Below are 18,965 nucleotides of genomic sequence, written 5' to 3' on the forward strand. Positions count from 1 at the left end.
TTTTTTCAAAAAAAATTGGCATAATCATAGTGGTATCTGTATTGGATGCTTGGTTCGCTTTTCCAAAGGTCCTTGGTACTACTGTACTATTGGCTACTTGTTGCTCCACGTTCGTTTACTTAGTTTCTAAATTAAATTTTCATGTTATTCTTAGCTACAAAAAGGGTGGAAATTGGAAAAATAACGAGTTTAGGAGTGAGTTTGGTATGAAGTCGGATTAAAAGAAAAAAAACAACTGCTGCCTTTGAAAAATAGTCATGTTCGGATACTGTTTATAGAAGTCGGAGATTCAGAAAATATGGTTTTTTTTAAAGAGTAGTTGAAATTAGTAAGTCGGTTGTTCCGTCCCGTTAAATGATGGGTTGTGGCGGAAATTAGACTAAAAATTGACATCTTAGCTCGTTTGCTTCGCCAAATTGGCACCCAACCCACCCAAATGGCACAACTCGGCTCCCGTTTTAACAAGTTTAGGTTTTTTTGGTGTTAATTTCTTAAAAAGTAGAGAATTACTTCACCACTTAAAAACGCTTGTGTTAATATAACAGAAATTTTTTTTTTGCTTTTATTTTACAAAATATAACTCTTAAAAACGCTTGTGTATAAAAATATTGTTTAATGCAAATACTTAAAAAGCTCGAATTCATATTTCATAATTAAAACTAAAATAAAAAACGTTTTTTTAATAAAAAAAAACTGTCTAAAAATAAAGATTGTTTTATAAAACTAGCATCCTAAAAATCGTGACGACAAGACTGAAAACAGAAGAGAAAAAAGTCAAGGTCAGGCAACGGTTGAGTAGAAAGAAGGACACCTATCAAAATATAGTCGTTATGTTATGAATATTGAGATGCTGTTTTTAATAATAATTCCAAGATTCTATTAATGTTGTTGGTCGCCGAAAATATTTACCCGTATCATATGTCTCGAATCTGTGTATCCTACGTAAACTAGCCGTTGAGATATATTAAACTAGAAACCATTTATTTTTACTCTCCACCATTTTCCCCTCCACTCCAAAAATCCAATCTTTATCTTTTTTTCTTTCTTCAACGAATCCTAGATTCCATCAAGAAAAAGAGACCTGCAACAACAACAAAAAATTGAGCTTCCATATACTTATTTTCTTTCTCGTTTCTGCATTAAACTAATTTGAACTTGATAATAGTTCATGGGTGTTCCGATTCAGGAGCCATTTCGAAACGGCTCGGTTGGGTTTTCGGGTTGTCCGAGTAATGGAAATACTGGTCGGGGCAGGGGTGATTCAGATACCAAGATAGAAAATTGGAGGAAACCCCACCTCCTGCTTTGCATTTTTCTCGTGCTATTTTCTGGTCTGGGGCTCGTTTCGGGTGAGAAATGGGACGGGGTGATTGTCACGCAAGCAGATTATCAAGCTCTCCAGGCAATAAAGCATGAACTGGTCGATTCGAAAGGGGTGTTAAAGAGCTGGAATGACACCAGTAATGGTGCTTGTTCTGGTGAATGGACTGGCATCAAGTGTGTTAATGGACAAGTTATAGCTATCCAGCTTCCATGGAAGGGATTAGGCGGCCGAATCTCTGAAAATATTGGGCAACTTCAGGCACTCCGACGACTCAGCCTCCATGACAACTTTCTTGTTGGACCGGTGCCAACATCCCTCGGTTTCCTTCCGAATCTCAGAGGGATTTATCTTTTCAATAACCGGCTTTCGGGCTCGATCCCTCCATCAATCGGTAACTGTTTGGTTTTACAAACTCTTGATCTTAGTAATAATCAGCTCACTGGTACGATTCCTCCAAGTATTGCAAATTCCACAAGGTTGTATAGGTTTAATCTGAGCTTCAATGGCCTTTCTGGTTATATTCCATCAACACTTTCGCAGAACCCTTCTTTAACTTTCCTTGCCCTTCAAAATAACAATCTTTCTGGTTCTATTCCTGATTCTTGGAGCAGCAACAATAGCAGCCATTCTTATAATCTTCAGTCTATGAATTTAAGTTACAACCGAATCAATGGGAACATACCCGAAGAGTTTGGTAATCTCTTGAAGCTAAACTCCCTGGATTTATCAAACAATGCAATCACCGGAACCTTTCCTCTGAGTCTCACCAATCTCTCTTCTCTGGCAACCGTAAATCTGGAAAACAACAATTTATATAGCCAGATCCCGGGATCAGTCGAAAATTTAAGGAATCTTTCTGTTCTAAACTTGAGTAGCAACAGGTTCAAAGGGCAGATTCCAGGGACCATTGGTAACATCACCACTCTTACCTTTCTTGATCTTTCACTCAATAATCTCTCAATGGAAATACCAACTTCCCTGGTGAACTTACCCCATCTTGATACGTTCAACGTTTCATACAATAATCTTTCGGGGACCGTCCCATCTCTTCTTGCAAGTAGATTTAGTTCGAGCTCGTTTATGGGCAACATTCAGCTGTGTGGATACAGTAGCTCGACTCCATGTACTTCTCTCCAACCCAAAAATCTGCCTTCACCCAAAAAACATCTCCGAAAATTGAGCTCAAAGGACATAATTCTCATATCTGCTGGAGCCCTGTTAATTGTCCTACTAATTCTATGCTGTGTTTTGATGTGCTGCTTGATCAAAAAGAAGGCAGCTTCAAGAAATAGTAAAGCAGGTGGTGTTCTGGCAAAGGCAACTCCAGCAGCAGGGAATATAGTCGAATCCGGAGGCGAAACAGGAGGAAAATTAGTCCATTTTGACGGGCCTTTTGTATTTACAGCTGATGATTTGTTGTGTGCTACTGCAGAGATAATGGGAAAGAGCAGTTATGGAACAGCATACAAGGCAACATTGGAAGACAACAACGTAGTTGCTGTAAAAAGGCTCAGAGAGAAGATCACTAAGCCACAAAATGAATTTGAAATCGAGGTTTCAGAACTTGGAAAGATTCGGCACCCGAATATCTTGGCACTTCGAGCTTATTACCTTGGACCTAAAGGGGAAAAGCTTCTCGTCTATGATTACATGCCTAATGGAAGCCTTGCTTCCTTTCTCCATGGTTAGTTTACTCATTCGACCATAATCTACGCAACTAAATTTTTCTTTTTGTTTGCTAACCATCACAGTTTTATACGGTGTATGCAGCTAGAGGGCCAGAAACAAACATTCAGTGGCCAAAAAGAATGTCAATAGCCATAGGTATAACTCAAGGACTTTGCTATCTCCACACCGAACAAGATATAGTACACGGAAATCTTACCTCGAGCAACGTTCTTCTTGATGAGCAAAACAATCCTGAAATAGCAGATGTTGGCCTCTCTCGACTCATGACTAGTGCTGCCAACATGAACATCGTAGCCACAGCAGGCACAATGGGATATCGTGCACCAGAGCTTTCTAAGATCAAGAATGCCACCACAAAGACCGATGTTTTTAGCCTCGGTGTTATATTACTGGAGCTCTTAACAGGGAAATCCCCAAGCGAGGCCACAGATGGGCTCGACCTGCCTCAGTGGGTGGCATCAACAGTTAAAGATGAATGGAGTGATGAAGTTTTCGATGTAGAGCTTTTGAGGGATGCGCCAAATATACGCGATGAATTATTGAATACTTTGAAATTAGCCCTCCATTGTGTCGACCCCTCGCCCACAGCTCGGCCTGAGGCTCCCCAAGTTCTGCAGAAACTGGAGGAGATAAAACCAGAAATGGACACTAAGGTTATTCTACCAGCTTCTGGTGATGGTACAACCGCAGCAGTTGAAAAAAGAGTTGAGTAAATTTTGAGAATTGAAGTGTTCACTATATTATTTATTCTTTCATTCTTTAATTAATAATTTTGCTTTGATATGATATTACAATTATAGATCTTTTTTTCAACAGTTTACTCCATGCATGTAGTATACGTATATGAGGTTGTATTCTTTTGCTCATGTAATATGTTCTAGCTAAATACTTGTGAGAATGAATATATATGTTTTTATAGAAGTTTGTTTCTATTTTTATATTAAATGTTTCCATAAAAATGTATTATTTATTTATTTAATACAATCACTAGTTTACATCGTAAAAAAATAGGGGGATCCGTATCCAAAATCCAAATATATATACATCACTTTAAAGACAAAAACTTGTGTGAGACGGTCTCACGGGTTGTATTTGTGAGACGGATCTCTTATTTGGGTAATCCATAAAAAAGTATTACTTTTTAAGCTCAGAGTATTACTTTTTATATTGAATATGGGTAGGGTTGACCCGTCTCACAAATTAAGATCCGTGAGACGGTCTCACATGAGACTCACTCCACTTTAAAAACGCCATAATTATAAACGTCATAATTATTTAAGAAATTAATTTATGCATGCCAATGGAGAAACATTTTCAAGTGAGACAAGGAGTAGCACAAATGGATTACTTTTTCTACAAGGACTTCCCATCCAAATACACCCTTATGGTTTGTGTTGGCAATAATATAGATGATTTTAAAGAATCATATGAAATTACTCAAACTAAACTTCGCAATAATGAAGTGCACGCTTGAGTGGAAACTGGAATTTGCATTGCATAACTAAACCAGTTTACAAGAACCTGATCAATACAATAAAACTGAATGTTTGAACTTTACAAATCAAACTTACAAATCGAGGTGGGAATATTATGTTGATTTGTTCCCTGTATAAGCCAAGCTGTTCGACTATGGTCAATGAAAATGAAGATATGGCTTGCATTTTAGATGTTGGTATTCTCTCGAGATAACAGGTAGGCGCACCTAGATATAAACCATCGACGTCATAAAGTTCCATAAAACAAATCTGTGTTCAAAGTCGCCCCTGATGAGGTAGGGTCAGCCACCCAAAGAAAAAAAACTCTTTGGAGGCATTTCGCATAAACCCGGAAAGATCTTAAAGAAAATCATAAGCAGCTCAAATGTTACTCTTTTTCATTATCTGGCCAGAGCAATCTCCATGGTCCGCTTCTAGAGTTAAGCCTGTAAATAATAACCACTTAGCGGCGTTGCACGAGGTTAAGAAGCATGAACATGAGTAAGAGTCTGCAATATTGATGTTATTCAATCTTAACTTGAAATTATCAAATTCTGGCTCAGCTCAAACATGTTCATTATATTTTGAGCACAGACTATTTTGTTTGATAGCTCAAAAATCATCCACGCTCTAGGATGTATTTATTAATATTTTAATAAATACATTTACAACTAAATCAGCTCACAAGCTAGAGCTAGAAAATAAAATTCAATTAAACAAAATTAGCTTGAACTTGAACACTAATCAAGCCAACTCAGTATTAGACTTTCTTGTGACCAAAAACAATTTTAGCTCCAGTTCAAGTTAAAAAAGAAAAGAAAGAGGAATGTCGATGATTCATGAGAATTTTATTATAGTCACTTTTTCACCTTAATACACCAGCGAGTACACGCAAAGTCATAAATAGAAACAGCCCACTCCAGACACCGGCAAGACCAAACAGAGGAGCAGTCATCAATATGAAAACTGAAGAGATCAGTCCAACAAGAGCCTGCTTATCCAAGCGAAACTGAATTATTTAGTAACAGAGTATCTGACGAGGGATCTACAAACAAATGTAAAACAACATTACCATGGAATATGCAGCAAATCCAAAGTCTGAAACCCCATAATAAAGCCCATCCAAAACGAATGCAACAGCATTCATCGGCTGAGATCCAGCAACAAACTACAACACAAAAATAAGTGATCAAACATGTTTCAGTAAAACAATGGCTCTGTATCCTTTGCTAAACAGGATTCTTAAACATTATTATCAGGCTCCATTTCGCAAAAAAATATATTCAAAATATGTAACGTTGGCATTAATTTGTCACTAGTTCATAAAGCCCTGGCTGTGAAAGGATTTATGTTAAAAAGTAAGAAAGTTATACACCAGAGTCCAGAAATATCAAATGCTGCTAAAGTTCATTATGATAGGTTTAAGGAACACTCTCCTACAAATCCTCAGCGAAAAAACCCAAGGCCATGCTTTCATTCCAATAGAGAATAGAATACACCCTCAATATTATTCTATTGATCTAATCCAAGAATTCTGAAGTGCTCTGAATACCTTTAGTGGCATATGAGTTAGCTCACTTAAAAACCAAGTCTACGAGGTTTAAAGAGATATAACTGTATTACGATACTGTATTTGATCCTCTTCAAGCAATCAGTACCACCTCCTGCGCGTGAGCCAAATTCAGGAAGAATTCCTGCAGAATTTAAATTATTCTTACCAATGTTCCTGATCTCGCTATTCCAAGAACTTCTGAGTCTGGACTAAATAAGCTAGAAAGAGAACCGAATCCAATGAACAAGATTACAGCCAAAGCCAGGCCCATGATTAAACCAACCTGAATAATCATCAAATGAATAGAACATTCAGCAAGGTAACCATTCTAATCAATCAACATAGAATATAAATTTAAAATGCACAAAAAGTTATAGATGGTTGAGAATCAGATGGTTTGTACCTGCAGCACTTTGTAAACCAGTTGCCGTGCCAGACCGTAGTTCCCTTGAGAATAGTCACTAGCAAGTAGAGCCTGTGAAAATATGGGAACTACTTAAGCCTCCTCCAAAGAAACACCAAAAGTGTTGCCTGAATGTGTTTATTATGCCTGAAAAATCTCACATTTTTACCTGCCCTGCAAGTGCTAAACCATCATTCAGCAAAGATAAGGCTAGCCAAACTTGAAAACAAATCTGATGCCCAGCCATTTCTATGGGACCTTCACGTGCAGCCATGGACGTAGCTAATGTTGTAGTCATAAGAACTGCTATAGTTCTTCCTGTCAGGAGAGCTCCTGGGAAATGAAATTAAAAAGAAATGTCGACAACTGAATTTGGCTCATGTATTTGAATTTTTTATGCCAGTCAAAATGTTTATTTGGCCATAGAAGTGATATGGATGATTGATTATGGTTTTAGACCAACAGTCGTTCCGTATTTGACATACACGGACATTATTGGATCATTATTCAGTTGCTTACTAAGTTTTAGTTTTAAATTTTAAAAACATGAAGTGTTCCTCAAACTTCATGCTTTGACAAGGATTTTTTCTGATCACAGATTAATAGCAAAACGACTTGTTTCTGGACGATAAATTCTGCTGATGTCAAGGAGATCTCAAAATAAGCCATGTTTGAAGTTTTGGATGTAAAGAACCTACAATATGCCGATCACCAATTTCTACTTTCAAGTCATCAACTTCAGATTGGCTAATATAACCAAATCGAGTAATTAAACAACTATCTACGTTCTTCATCGACATACCGGATTTAAGGTATTGAAAAATCCTCTGCCCACTGATACTTGGAGCTATAAGTAGGACTTCATCGTTCAGCTTACATAGAAGAATTACGGCTATCAAGTACCTGATAAACATATACAAAAAATCTAAACATGACAAGGGAAGTCTGTGTTATCATGTTATACTTTGTGTGATGCAAATACAGAATTAGTTTTACCACATCGACGACATACTCAGAAATCACAGTAGACATGGCAGCACCACCAACACCAAGCCCACATAAGAATATCAGTATTGGATCTAGTATTGCATTTAGTAGGTTCCCAACACCTAAAAAAACCACACCAGTCATGGTCAGGGATAACTGAACATCGTGACATAGAAATGTCCTAACTAGCCCCGCTGTAATTGCCACTATCTAAATTTTTTTTTAGCTAGAGTCAAGTCAAATGCTAGTGCTTTTTTACTGAGATTCTAAGAAAGATCATACATAGGTAGTCATCCTTTTAAAAATCACATCAAGTTGCACCCTCAGATTGGAGAACTAGCACTCTTCAATAATAATAAAAACACCCAAAAGGGATGATTTCTACAGTATGCTAGTGAGCGCATGTAGGATGTACTGAAAAATTTTTGCAACATGATACTTGCCAACAGCAAATAATGGTGTCTTTGTATCTTTGAATCCTCTGAAAGTTCCTTGCGCGGCAAGCGCTACTACAATTGGTGGTGCACCGAAGGCCCTCAGAGTAAGAAATTGTTCAGCTGGCATACGCATTGGTGAATCCTACAATAAGCCAAATGTGAGTAAGGGTAAGCACGCAAAGTTTTCTATGGATCATGGCTAATTTAACTGGGACAATGAGTACAAGTTTCACTAACAAACCAAATCCCTTGTTGCTTCAGCTAGCAAAACAAAAAATATGATTGCCAAACAGAGAACTGAAATGACATTCTATTGTGCATATTGTTCATCAACCATTCAAGGATGGAGAAGTCTAGAATTGTAAGTAAGTTAAAATAGACCAAATATGAAGTTCCTTCATCAGCTGAGTAACACATACAACAGGTATACCGATGGAATTCAATAGGAAACTGGAGCCTGTGAAAAGGGCAACAGTTTCTATGACGCCAAGGGCTGCAGCAAGCATTATAGAAGTTGATACCGAAGGAAGGAGCATCTTGTTTTGCTGCTCTGCAAGACAATATTATCGAATAAACATGATGATGAGAAAAAGGACCACAGAACCAGGAATTGACTGTATATGATGGTTTCAAATTACCTTGATCAGTTTGAGGAGAGTCATCAGCAGCCATTTTAACTGATGCCTGCTCTTCAGCGACAAAGGATGTCGTTATATTCAGCAGAGGTACATTGAACAATTTAGACACAAGGTTGAACACTGCACCTGATACACCAACTGCTGCAAGTTCAGCAGACCCTAGAAACACGACACCGTAAGTTTAGAAACATGCTCGTGATGAACTCGAAAAATCAAATTAAATGATTTCTGGGAAATGCGTGGAAGTTATTCTAATGACAACAGGCGTAACATATGAAAGAGTGACATCATCCGATATACACGGAAAGTTATGAGCCTACATATGTGACACACTGTAAAGCCCGAGTCTGGTCAGTGACCCATGAAGCCCAGGCCCAAAATTCCTCCTATGCCAAGAACTCAAAGGGGGTAGTAATGACATTAAAAGTAGAGATCGTGAATATGATAACATCACCAGCTATTATACGAGAAATTAAAGTCGCTCCTGAAATAACCAATTTATGGCAGTAATGAGGCAAATTTGAGAGGGGAACATCTAGGGTATATGCCTCTGATTTCACCTATATAAATACCCCATCAAAAGCTTACAAAACTCTGAAAAGCATAAAAATTAGCAATGATACTATTCCAGCGAGGACAAGAAATTTTCGGCTTAGATGATCCTACTAAAGGAAAACTCAAAATTTCAAGCTTTCTTGCTTCCCAATTTCAGTCATTTACTTCTTGAAACCAGGCATTTCTTATAAAAATCTGAATGAACATGTGTATGATTTACAATCATAAAAATTTGAAAACACGAAGTAAAACATGTTTTAGAACCAAATGATTGGTCTAAATATGTGATCCGGTTTAGGTTATGTTCTAATCCTGAAGTGTGGGATATGATAATTGTTACTCTACCTAATAAAGTAGGAAATTATTGTTCCAATATCTTCAGACACTAATCGAACACGGAAAATGGATACTATCAAATCCTTCCATAGAGTTCCAAATGCAAACAATCTATAGCTCACAACATCTGCCAGATTCAAGACTGTCACAACTTTAAGGAATACCTTTTCAGGTGAATTCTTAATCCCATGCAATTACTAAAACAAAAAACAACCAATCGGTCATCCAAAAAAAAAAGTTACCCAAATGGCCAACATATGCCGTATCTACAAGTGAAGCAATAGGGTCAGCAGCAAGAGCCAATGTTGCTGGCAGTGCAATCGACAAAATCTCCATCCCAAGTCCATCTAACTTGAATTCACTCCTACAGAGCCAAAAATGTTAACCCATCAAACCGATAAATCACAACGTAACTGCAGAAATACACGAAAACAAAGTACCCTAAACGATGCACCAACGAAGAGAAAGAATTCGAAACAGAACCGCCAGAAACATCATCAAGTTCTGGGCCCGGATCCGGGTCACACTCACACCCACTGTCCCGATCATCCGTCACAATGGAATTCACCTTTCGTGGCACGTTGTTGGAGCTTTTGGCAGCTGACAATTTCTGGATTTTCCGAAATCGAGGAGAAACATGATTGGCGCTTTTGGTAGAAAACTTGTATTGTGGAACGTTTTGATCCGGTAAATTTCCATAATATTTGAGACTGAAGTGGCAAGAAAGGAGAAAATGGCCGTGGCAGTGGTGTAAGAAACTACACGCCATCGATGAATCTTCTGGGAAGAAAGAATTTTTGGGTAGATAGATGTTGCTGGATAAATCTTTGTTGTAGAATTTTAACGGCTGTTATGCAATTCCAGGTAATCAAATATATCCAATGGCCACGTGAGCAATTACATCAGAGTTTCCGATTTTTCTTCGCTTGAATCAGGTAATACGGTTGGAAGGAACCGATCCATCCACATATGAATGTTAGATGCGCATTCTTTCTTTATTATAAAAATTTGTGTATAACGGTCTCACATATCATATTTATGAGATGGATCTCTTATTTGGATCATCCATAAAAATGTATTACTTTTTATGCTATTGTGAATATGAGTTGGTCGACCCATCTTACAGATTAAGATCCGTGATACGGTCTCACATGAGACCCACTCCTTCATCATTGTCGTGGTCGTCGAAAAATATACTAGTATATATATGATTTATAATATATATACTTATTTTTTGTTTAATTAATGATAGTTTCTCCATAATTTAAAAAAGTTATTTTTTGTTTAATTAATGATAGTTTCTCCGTAATTTAAAAAACTTATTTTTTGTTTAATTAATGATAGTTTAAAAATGCGGTTTATTTTTATTTATGTATATTTTAATGTATGTAACATAAATTTTAATTTTTCATTTAAACCATATAAAAAACATTGATCTCAAATAAATAAATACCGATAAATTTAGTGATTACGACTTGATTTCCTACATTCATCATATATATAAAAAAATGTCGAATATATAATAAATATAATTATATTGAGGGGCAATATTTGTCGAAAGCAGTCGAAACTTGGTGTTAAAATTCGATTTAAAATATTTGTGTAATAATACTAACATTACTTAAACGACAAAAGTCATAGATATTCTTTTTCAATTTCTTAACAAGGTCCACGGCTTCTAATTCCTGCATGGAAAATACCCATTCAGGCAAAGGATCAAAATTCATTGTTCGAGGATTTAAAATACCCAAAAAAAGGAAAAATAAAAAGATCATAACCAGGGACGGAGCCACATATCTAAATAAAGATCGGTAACCCAATTTTTTTTTAAAAAAAAATTATATATAAATTTTGGATTAATATAATATTAGTCTGGATAGATCAATTTAAAATATATAAGATTATAGAGTTTAAAATTCTGACGGAACAGAACCATATTCCTAGTTCCGCGATTCAGCATAACTCAGAAATAATTAAATCTCATAAGACATACGAGCATGGGTAAATGAAAACGAACTATGGAGCGTGCAGGCAGCCCTCCTCCAAGGAATCCAAGATCTCAAAGCAAAGACAGCACAAAGAAACCATGAAACTCAGGATGGATAGCGCCGGCGAGATGATCTGATCTATCACCCGAGAGTTGTAAGCAAGATCGCCGGCGCTATCCCTCCTGAGCTTAGCGGGTTCTCCATACTTTAATCAAGCGGAAATCGGCATCAGTATTATATTCAGAAATAAAAATGAGGGTTGAGGGAGAAATGAATGCAAATTGGGGGAGTATTTATAGCAGCAAAGTAACGTGGGGATATATTACTTGTTCCCTCGAGAAGGAGCTCCCTGCCTTTGGAAATCTTTGACTAGATTTTATAATGTATCTCATTTTTTAAGTAATATTAATAAAATATCTGCTCTTGTATTATATATAAAAAGCTAATTTAATTTGTTTAATATTTTTTGTTAGGGTTTGTTTTCTTTTATAAATAATAGTAATGGTATTAATTTTTTTACGGGGAAGAGATAATTTAGGAAAGCAAATTTGTATGTTATTGGAGATTAAAAATAGTTAATGCAAGAGTTTAAATGTTCAATATTTTTATATAATAGAAATCATAAAAGAGAGTATATTTTTTGACTTTAGACATATCAAGATACTAAGATCTCATTTTTATGTCACCTCTTGTTTGATACACAATATCCAATATTTTCATAATCGGATCGATTTAGTTTAAGAGTGAATCTCATGTGAGACCGTCTCACGGGTCATAATCCGTGAGACGGGTCAACCCTACCTATATTCACAATAAAAAGTAATACTGTTAGCATAAAAAGTAATATTTTTTCATGGGTGACCCAAATAAGATATCCGTCTCACAAATATGATCCGTGAGACCGTCTCACACAAGTTTTTGCCTTAGCTTAAAGACAATTCAATCGGTTGAACTGACAGTCAAACCGAAAAACAGTTGTATTATATAAAATAATAATATAATATCATTAATGATATATTTTAAATTATATAGATTTTAAATATGTATATAAATAATAAAAAAGATATATTTATCCAAATTTATATTTAAACTTACATATAAGATGTATATAAGCGTCAAATAATTCAAAAAAACCCGGTTGGCTGGTTTTCCGGAAGGTTTTTGGTTGGTTTTGACCGATTTTAGACATTTTTACCGCCAAACAAATTTTTAGGGTGTTTCATATCGAACTCGTGACCGGTTCGGGTTGAGCCGATCGATGTGATCCGATTCTAGAAACACTGATAGTATTCTTTTGGGAGTAATATTTTTATCTTCTTATTGTAGAAATTATTTTTTTTATTGTGTTAGGAAAATAATTACACAAATAGTCATTATTTTCCGTCTTAAATATAGATTAGATGGATACGTTTCACGGATAGATATGTCTCATAAAAAATTTACTCAAACAAATAAACAAATCTACGAGACTTAAGTTAAAAAAATCATTGTTTATTAATTAAATTAGAAATATATGAAAATATAGTTAAAACAAATATAATAAACGATGTGCACTAGCAGACATTAATTTATTAATCATGTCATAATTTATTGAGCATATTATTTAATTTAAAACACTATTAAAAAAAATCTTCGACTTAACTTTTAATGTTTATGACTGAAAAAAAAATTGACAAATCATATAACCAAAAATGGTAATTTTCTAGTTAGACAATAATGATTACTGACTAAAGTCCATTTATAAGTTAAAAAATATGTAGTAAAGGTCTCTGCCGACTACTTTTTTTGGTTGAAAATCAGAGTATTTTTGTGGTTGAATTATTAGAATTAAAAGGTCCAATTCTATTTTCTTACTTCATCATTACTTTCCTTTTGTTCCACTAATCTTCGGGTCAATTATGAACCAAAAATCTTGGGTCCTTTTGGTCCATAGATTCTAATTTCCAAGAAAAAAAAGATGGTTTAACAACTTATAATCAATATAATAATAGAGTAGGTCTAATGTGAGACGTCTCACAGATCTTAATCTGTGAGACGGATCAACCCTACCCTTATTCACAATATAAAGTAATACTCCTAGCATAAAAAGTAATATTTTTCCATGGATGATTCAAATAAGATATCCGTCTCACAAATACGACCCGTGAGACCGTCTCACACAAGTTTTTGCCATAATAATAATAGTGAATACCCCATTATCAAGTTAAACGTCGCAATCTTACAATTAATCGGACAACTTAACCAAAGTTTAAGATATAATTTTAAATAATAAAGTAGATTTTCGATAACATTAAATTATATATCATATAATAATCTTTGCAAAATTTATAATCATTAGTACTTTTAGTTGATCACGAAAACTTTATGTGAAATATTTCACAGTATGAATATTTTTATAAAATAATATGTGTTTCTAACTTAAATATTTATATAAAATAAAATAAAGACAAGAATGACTAGACAAATCTGAGAGACCCGTACCCCTCTATCTAGGTCTTGGTTATAGGCAACAGAATCGACTCCAAAGTCTTTGAGTGATCTTGATCTCTTACCCTGCTTGTGTTCAGTATACGATAAAAAAAAATTGAAAAGTAAGTTTTTTGTGAGACGATCTCATGAATCTTTATATATGAGACAGATCAATCTTATCGATATTCACAGTAAAAAGTAATACTTTTATCATAAAAAATAATTTTTCTTCATAGATGATCAAAAAAGATATCCGTCTCACAAAATACGACTCGTGATATCGTCTCACACGAGTTTTTCAATCTATATATATATGGCAAATTTAAATATTTCATTTTTTAGATATTTAATACATAATATCAAAATATCGAGATTTCTGGGAAAAAAATCATTTATTATTTATGATTTTTTATTTTTTTCAAAATCATGATTGTAATATGCGAACTTAAAAAATTAAACTTCTCAAATAATCGGGTGGTGCGATCAAAATCTTTTATCGAGGACAGTTTTCAAAACAGAATCAGTCGGATATAATCACAAATATAAAGATGATAATAAATAATAATATTGGAGATATTTGTAATGATTTATTTAAACATATAAAAGAGAGACATCAAATAATTAAAAAATATTTATAATGATAAAAATAATAAGGCTGAAATAGTATAAATAATCACTTAAATAATATTCGTCTTTTTGTTTAGGTAGCAAAATTTTATAATCAAGATATTTAACTATTTTATCTCGACGAATAAATAGAGATATATATACATCATAAACTTCGTCTTGAAAAAACTCTTGGTTTTGGATATAGATTTATTTTGAGTTGAACTTTATCTTTTTTTTATTATTATTTAATGAAGTTACTTCCATTAAAAAGAGTAATAATACAATATATCAAATATTACCTAATCAAACTTACTTAAACTGCAATTAAGTTACATCAATAGAACTAGAAAAACATCGAAGTAAGAAGATCTTAATCTTCTTAATTGTTGCGTCAATATTTAGTTTCTTTTTTTCAAACATGATTTTGTTTCTTACATTCCAGACATGGTAAATCGTAGCTGCAAGAGCCGAGCATCTCATCTTTGCCAGCGTCGAGCTCCCTCGATACACACCTCTAAATGCTTTGAGTACCAATGTTTTTGCACCCATAATTTTTTTCATGCCAAGCCAGTGACGAATTCCATTCCAAATACGTGCAGAAATCGGGCATACGAAAGCAACATTAGACAACTTGATGCATCTATATTAATCAATTTTATCCGTCAAAGTGACATCAACGTCAGATTACAGACATAGCTTAGAAAAATAAACATTCATTTTCTTTGTTAAAGGACAAATAGATTAAAACCATAATTCCTTAATCTTAAATTTTTTTTAAAAAAAAATCATTGTACTATCAAATTTTATAACACCAAATTCATGTTCTTATGATTTGGCTTTTTGTTAAGAGTTTTAAATACATAATAAGTGAGTTTCATGTGAGATCGTTTCACGGATCTTAATCTGTGAGACGGGTCAACCTTATTCATATTCACAATAAAAAGTAATACTCTTAACATAGAAAATAATATTTTTTCATGGATATCCCAAATAAGATATTCGTCTCACAAATACGACCCGTGAGACCGTCTCACACAAGTTTTGCCATATATTTTTTCGATTTGATCGTTGATATCGAAATTAATTTATTATTTTATTATAAAAAATATATAAATATGTATTCAAATAAGAGTAGGTCTCATGTGAGACCGTCTCCCGGATATCAATCTGTGAGACGGGTCAATCCTACCCATATTCACCACAAAAAGTAGTACTCTTAGCATAAAAAGCAATACTATTTTATGGATTACCCAAATAAAGATCCGTCTCACAAAATTTGACCCGTGAGACCGTCTCACACAAGTTTTTGACTTCAAATAATAATGTACTCTAAGAAATAATATCGAATTAGAAAAGGGACCATATCTATTAAGACTCACCCACTCACCCTCCTCTCCCACTCTCATGCAAACATATTTATTAACTTCCAGGGTAATTACCACTCCACCAGATCAAAGATGTGGTGGTGGGAGCTCTCATGCACGAACTTTTGTCTACAAATTTTTTTTTATAATAGGAATATATTTATTTGTGGGGTGCATAAATTTCAGAATTTGCCGGCTATCTCCTGATAACGTTAATCCAAAATAAAATAAATAAATTGTTATTTAAAATATACAACGAATAAAGCAGAAATTTGATAAACAAATTTGAAAATTGAAACAGTAGACAAAAGACAAAATATATCGAAATAGATTTATCTTTCTGAAATGCAACAAGAAATGTCGATTCTGCACAAGAAAAAATAGCATAAACCAAACCGGGACTTCTAATCTTTTGCAAAGTTCTGAAAATAGATTTGTTCCGACTTTTGCTTCGAAGATCACAACCGACTATTGTTTTCTCAGGATATAATGGGTAAACCTGTAGCAAATGATACATTTTGAAAGAGGCCGGATCATCCCCGGGATATAAAATGACAAGTCCAAATTATGGTAGGATGACGGAAAGGGCTCATGAGTTGCAAAGCAAGTAAGTATCCGGGAAGTCATCCACACGGACAACCAGAAGCCCGAGCTCTCAGACAAATTCCCGGCTAATGACTCGCTACCGGGAAGTCTCAATAGTAGTGCCACACTCGAGTGCGAAAACATGTAAAATCTTACCTCGATAAACGTACCTACATAATCATACTAATTTGATGTGAAGGAAATGACATGAAGTTGATTTAACATGACTATAAGTGGTAGTTGACACTGAAAACGAGGTCATTACCATCTTCTTTCCTATAAATATCATGTTCATTCTACATTAAACATGAGTGCACTCACCTATTCATACCAATAGCAATATTTTCTCTAAAGAGCTTTCTATTTTACAATTGTTGACTTAACATCAGAGTGGATACGCCAAACACTCCTCCGGGACCTATTCATGAGTTCATTTCTTTGTTCGCTGGTTACGGTTGAAGCCATAATCACCAAGTTGTATCCCTTACTCATTTTTCTAAACATAAACCTTCATTCGATTCGGTGGATTGCCCCGACTTCGTTTACCCAATTCACTCAAATCGCATCAGCAAACTTAAACACAAATCCCTACAGCAACGACTGAAGTTTATCACAAACGGAAATTTGAGAGAAGGATATGCAGAGATGGATGCAAACTGGTTTAATTAGGACATCCGAAATGCCATTTAATAGACTGTACGAAAAGCTAACCGATCCAACCCATGCGAAAGGTCAGTCGCTCATATTTAACTCACTCGTACTAATTTTATTTTTCTATGTGACATAAACTAGTCGTTCTATATTTACGTTCTTCACTTAAAATATGACTTGTTTAATTAACCCATATAATATGTTTGTCCAATTTCCATTCGCTACACAATGGAAAATCCCAATCATTTCACCAACATCCAACATGAATTTTATACTCACTCTATCAAAAAATATTTCAAAGCGTTATAATTTCCTTCAGTTAAATATTTTCTATAATCGGAATTCAATTTTATTTAAAAATTTTATAAATATATATATATATATTATATATATATATATAATCGGAATTCAATTTTATTTAAAAATTTTATATATATATATATATATATATATATATATATATATATATATATGTGTGTGTGTGTGTGTGTATGTTGATTTCAACCTTCGTTTTCTTGAGAAAATATTGCCCTGAAAGAAATTAAGTATTGTGAATGCCATGGTCCCTCTTGCGAAACCAAACCTAATTAATTTAAATACGTGCAAGTGCAATGATGATCGGTTTGATGACAGTGAGTGGGGGCTCGTACGTAGTAACGTGTTAGCTCAAGTTACCTTAATGATATTTTTTAAAATTTTAAATATAATAATTCATTTTTTTGTCAAATTAACATTGTCAACGTTACCATTAAATATATAATTGGAATACTATCTTCAAGACAACATTTGATATCTCTGTAGTAAGGATATAACAAATCAACAATAAAAAGAGAAAAAAATGAATATATTTATGTGATATTTTATAAAAATTTATACGTATTTTTTAAAATATAAAATTCGACTTTAACAATTATATTGGATTTATTTTTCTAAAAATAAATTTTTGCCCATGAATTGCAATTCCTGCTTCCGCAAATGGGTCCTTGCTCCCTCGAGCACCAGTGCACCACAAATATATTCCTATAATTGCTATAATTTAATGCCGTGGTCCCTCTGGAGTCTGGTCTTAATTAATTAATTTTAAAATAAAGTTTTATATAATTTTAAATAGTCTCTGTTTCAAGCATAGGGTGACTTGACACGTGATCAATCATTAATATAGGCGTAAAGGATCTCAAGGCACTCCCGGAACACACTACACACCAATGCACAGAATCTGGATAGCTCGTTGGATCTCTCAGTCGCTTCTTCGCTTACATTGTGATAAAACTCTCGAAAAATGGATGGATGAGCATCCCTCCTGTTATCTGACATTTGTATTATTTTCAGATACTCGACGTTCAGGCCTCTCGTCGCCAGCCTCCGTATTGCCGATTCGGCTGCGTGCATGAAGCTGCGATTCGTGGTGATTACTGAAAACCCCATGCCCCTCGTCTATAATAGGCTTATTTGTATCGTAGCAGTTTTGCTCATTCTTCCAATCTTTACCCCTGCCATGTTAACGAACCATACTCGACGTACTTAATTAACATATATTAAACAATTACAAAATTTAAATATTTAGCAGTTAGCATTATAATTCATACGTACACTCGATGATAAGGTGACAAGCTCACGAAGAACAACTTTGTTTTCGTTTGGACTTCGTTTGATATTAAACTCCAACCAATCTGACCATATATGTGTTTAGTGCCATTTCGTAGAGGGGCAGACTCATTTCTTCCACATCGTTGTAGATCGAATCGGAGCTCTCAAAGGAAGACCATCTGATGTAATGCACGTATCAGATACAGGTAAATATTGAATTAAGAAAAGTGACTTGTGCTATTGGTTTCTTGGAATTTACTTACAAGATTGTCATGTGTGTTGTTGCCACCAATACGATTATATCTGCATCGTTCCA

General features: G+C 34.5%; 2 protein-coding genes across 3 annotated transcripts; one reads left to right on the plus strand and one right to left on the minus strand.

Annotated features, from left to right (window-relative positions):
• Positions 1-876: 876 nt before the first annotated feature.
• On the plus strand, positions 877-3,900 carry LOC140839899 (probable leucine-rich repeat receptor-like protein kinase IMK3). The gene is made up of 2 exons (XM_073206886.1): positions 877-3,008; positions 3,095-3,900. Exons 1-2 carry the CDS (start codon positions 1,169-1,171, stop codon positions 3,724-3,726), a joined length of 2,472 nt encoding a protein of 823 aa, XP_073062987.1. The 5' UTR covers positions 877-1,168; the 3' UTR covers positions 3,727-3,900.
• Positions 3,901-4,483: 583 nt separating this feature from the next.
• On the minus strand, positions 4,484-10,262 carry LOC140839900 (protein DETOXIFICATION 44, chloroplastic). Of its 2 annotated transcripts, XM_073206888.1 has the most exons (14): positions 9,837-10,043; positions 9,639-9,760; positions 8,632-8,664; positions 8,506-8,551; positions 8,287-8,417; positions 7,874-8,009; positions 7,456-7,552; positions 7,246-7,346; positions 6,613-6,776; positions 6,444-6,515; positions 6,207-6,323; positions 5,561-5,656; positions 5,358-5,479; positions 4,484-4,934 (listed from the first exon to the last, which is right to left on the minus strand). In XM_073206888.1, the coding sequence occupies exons 2-14, from the start codon at positions 9,651-9,653 to the stop codon at positions 4,877-4,879; spliced, it is 1,188 nt and encodes a 395-aa protein (XP_073062989.1). In that variant the 5' UTR covers positions 9,654-9,760; positions 9,837-10,043; the 3' UTR covers positions 4,484-4,876. The 2 variants fall into 2 exon arrangements, with proteins under 2 accessions (XP_073062989.1, XP_073062988.1); XM_073206887.1 differs by having other exon boundaries at positions 8,506-8,664; positions 9,837-10,262.
• Positions 10,263-18,965: the final 8,703 nt, after the last annotated feature.

This window comes from Primulina eburnea, chromosome 8 (genome assembly GCF_022965805.1).
Source record: "Primulina eburnea isolate SZY01 chromosome 8, ASM2296580v1, whole genome shotgun sequence".
NCBI classification, from domain to species: domain Eukaryota; kingdom Viridiplantae; phylum Streptophyta; class Magnoliopsida; order Lamiales; family Gesneriaceae; genus Primulina; species Primulina eburnea.

What these genes read in the sequence shown, in the direction of transcription:
- LOC140839899 (XM_073206886.1), top strand. Translation starts at nt 1,169, where the DNA reads ATGGGTGTTCCGATTCAGGAGCCATTTCGAAACGGCTCGGTTGGGTTT. An exon ending in CCTTGCTTCCTTTCTCCATG is followed by an intron (nt 3,009 to 3,094) that starts GTTAGTTTACTC and finishes CGGTGTATGCAG; the next exon opens with CTAGAGGGCCAGAAACAAAC.
- LOC140839900 (XM_073206887.1), bottom strand. Translation starts at nt 10,165, where the DNA reads ATGGCGTGTAGTTTCTTACACCACTGCCACGGCCATTTTCTCCTTTCT. An exon ending in CTCTCCTCAAACTGATCAAG is followed by an intron (nt 8,418 to 8,505) that starts GTAATTTGAAAC and finishes ATTGTCTTGCAG; the next exon opens with AGCAGCAAAACAAGATGCTC. An exon ending in TAGCGAGATCAGGAACATTG is followed by an intron (nt 5,657 to 6,206) that starts GTAAGAATAATT and finishes TTTGTGTTGTAG; the next exon opens with TTTGTTGCTGGATCTCAGCC.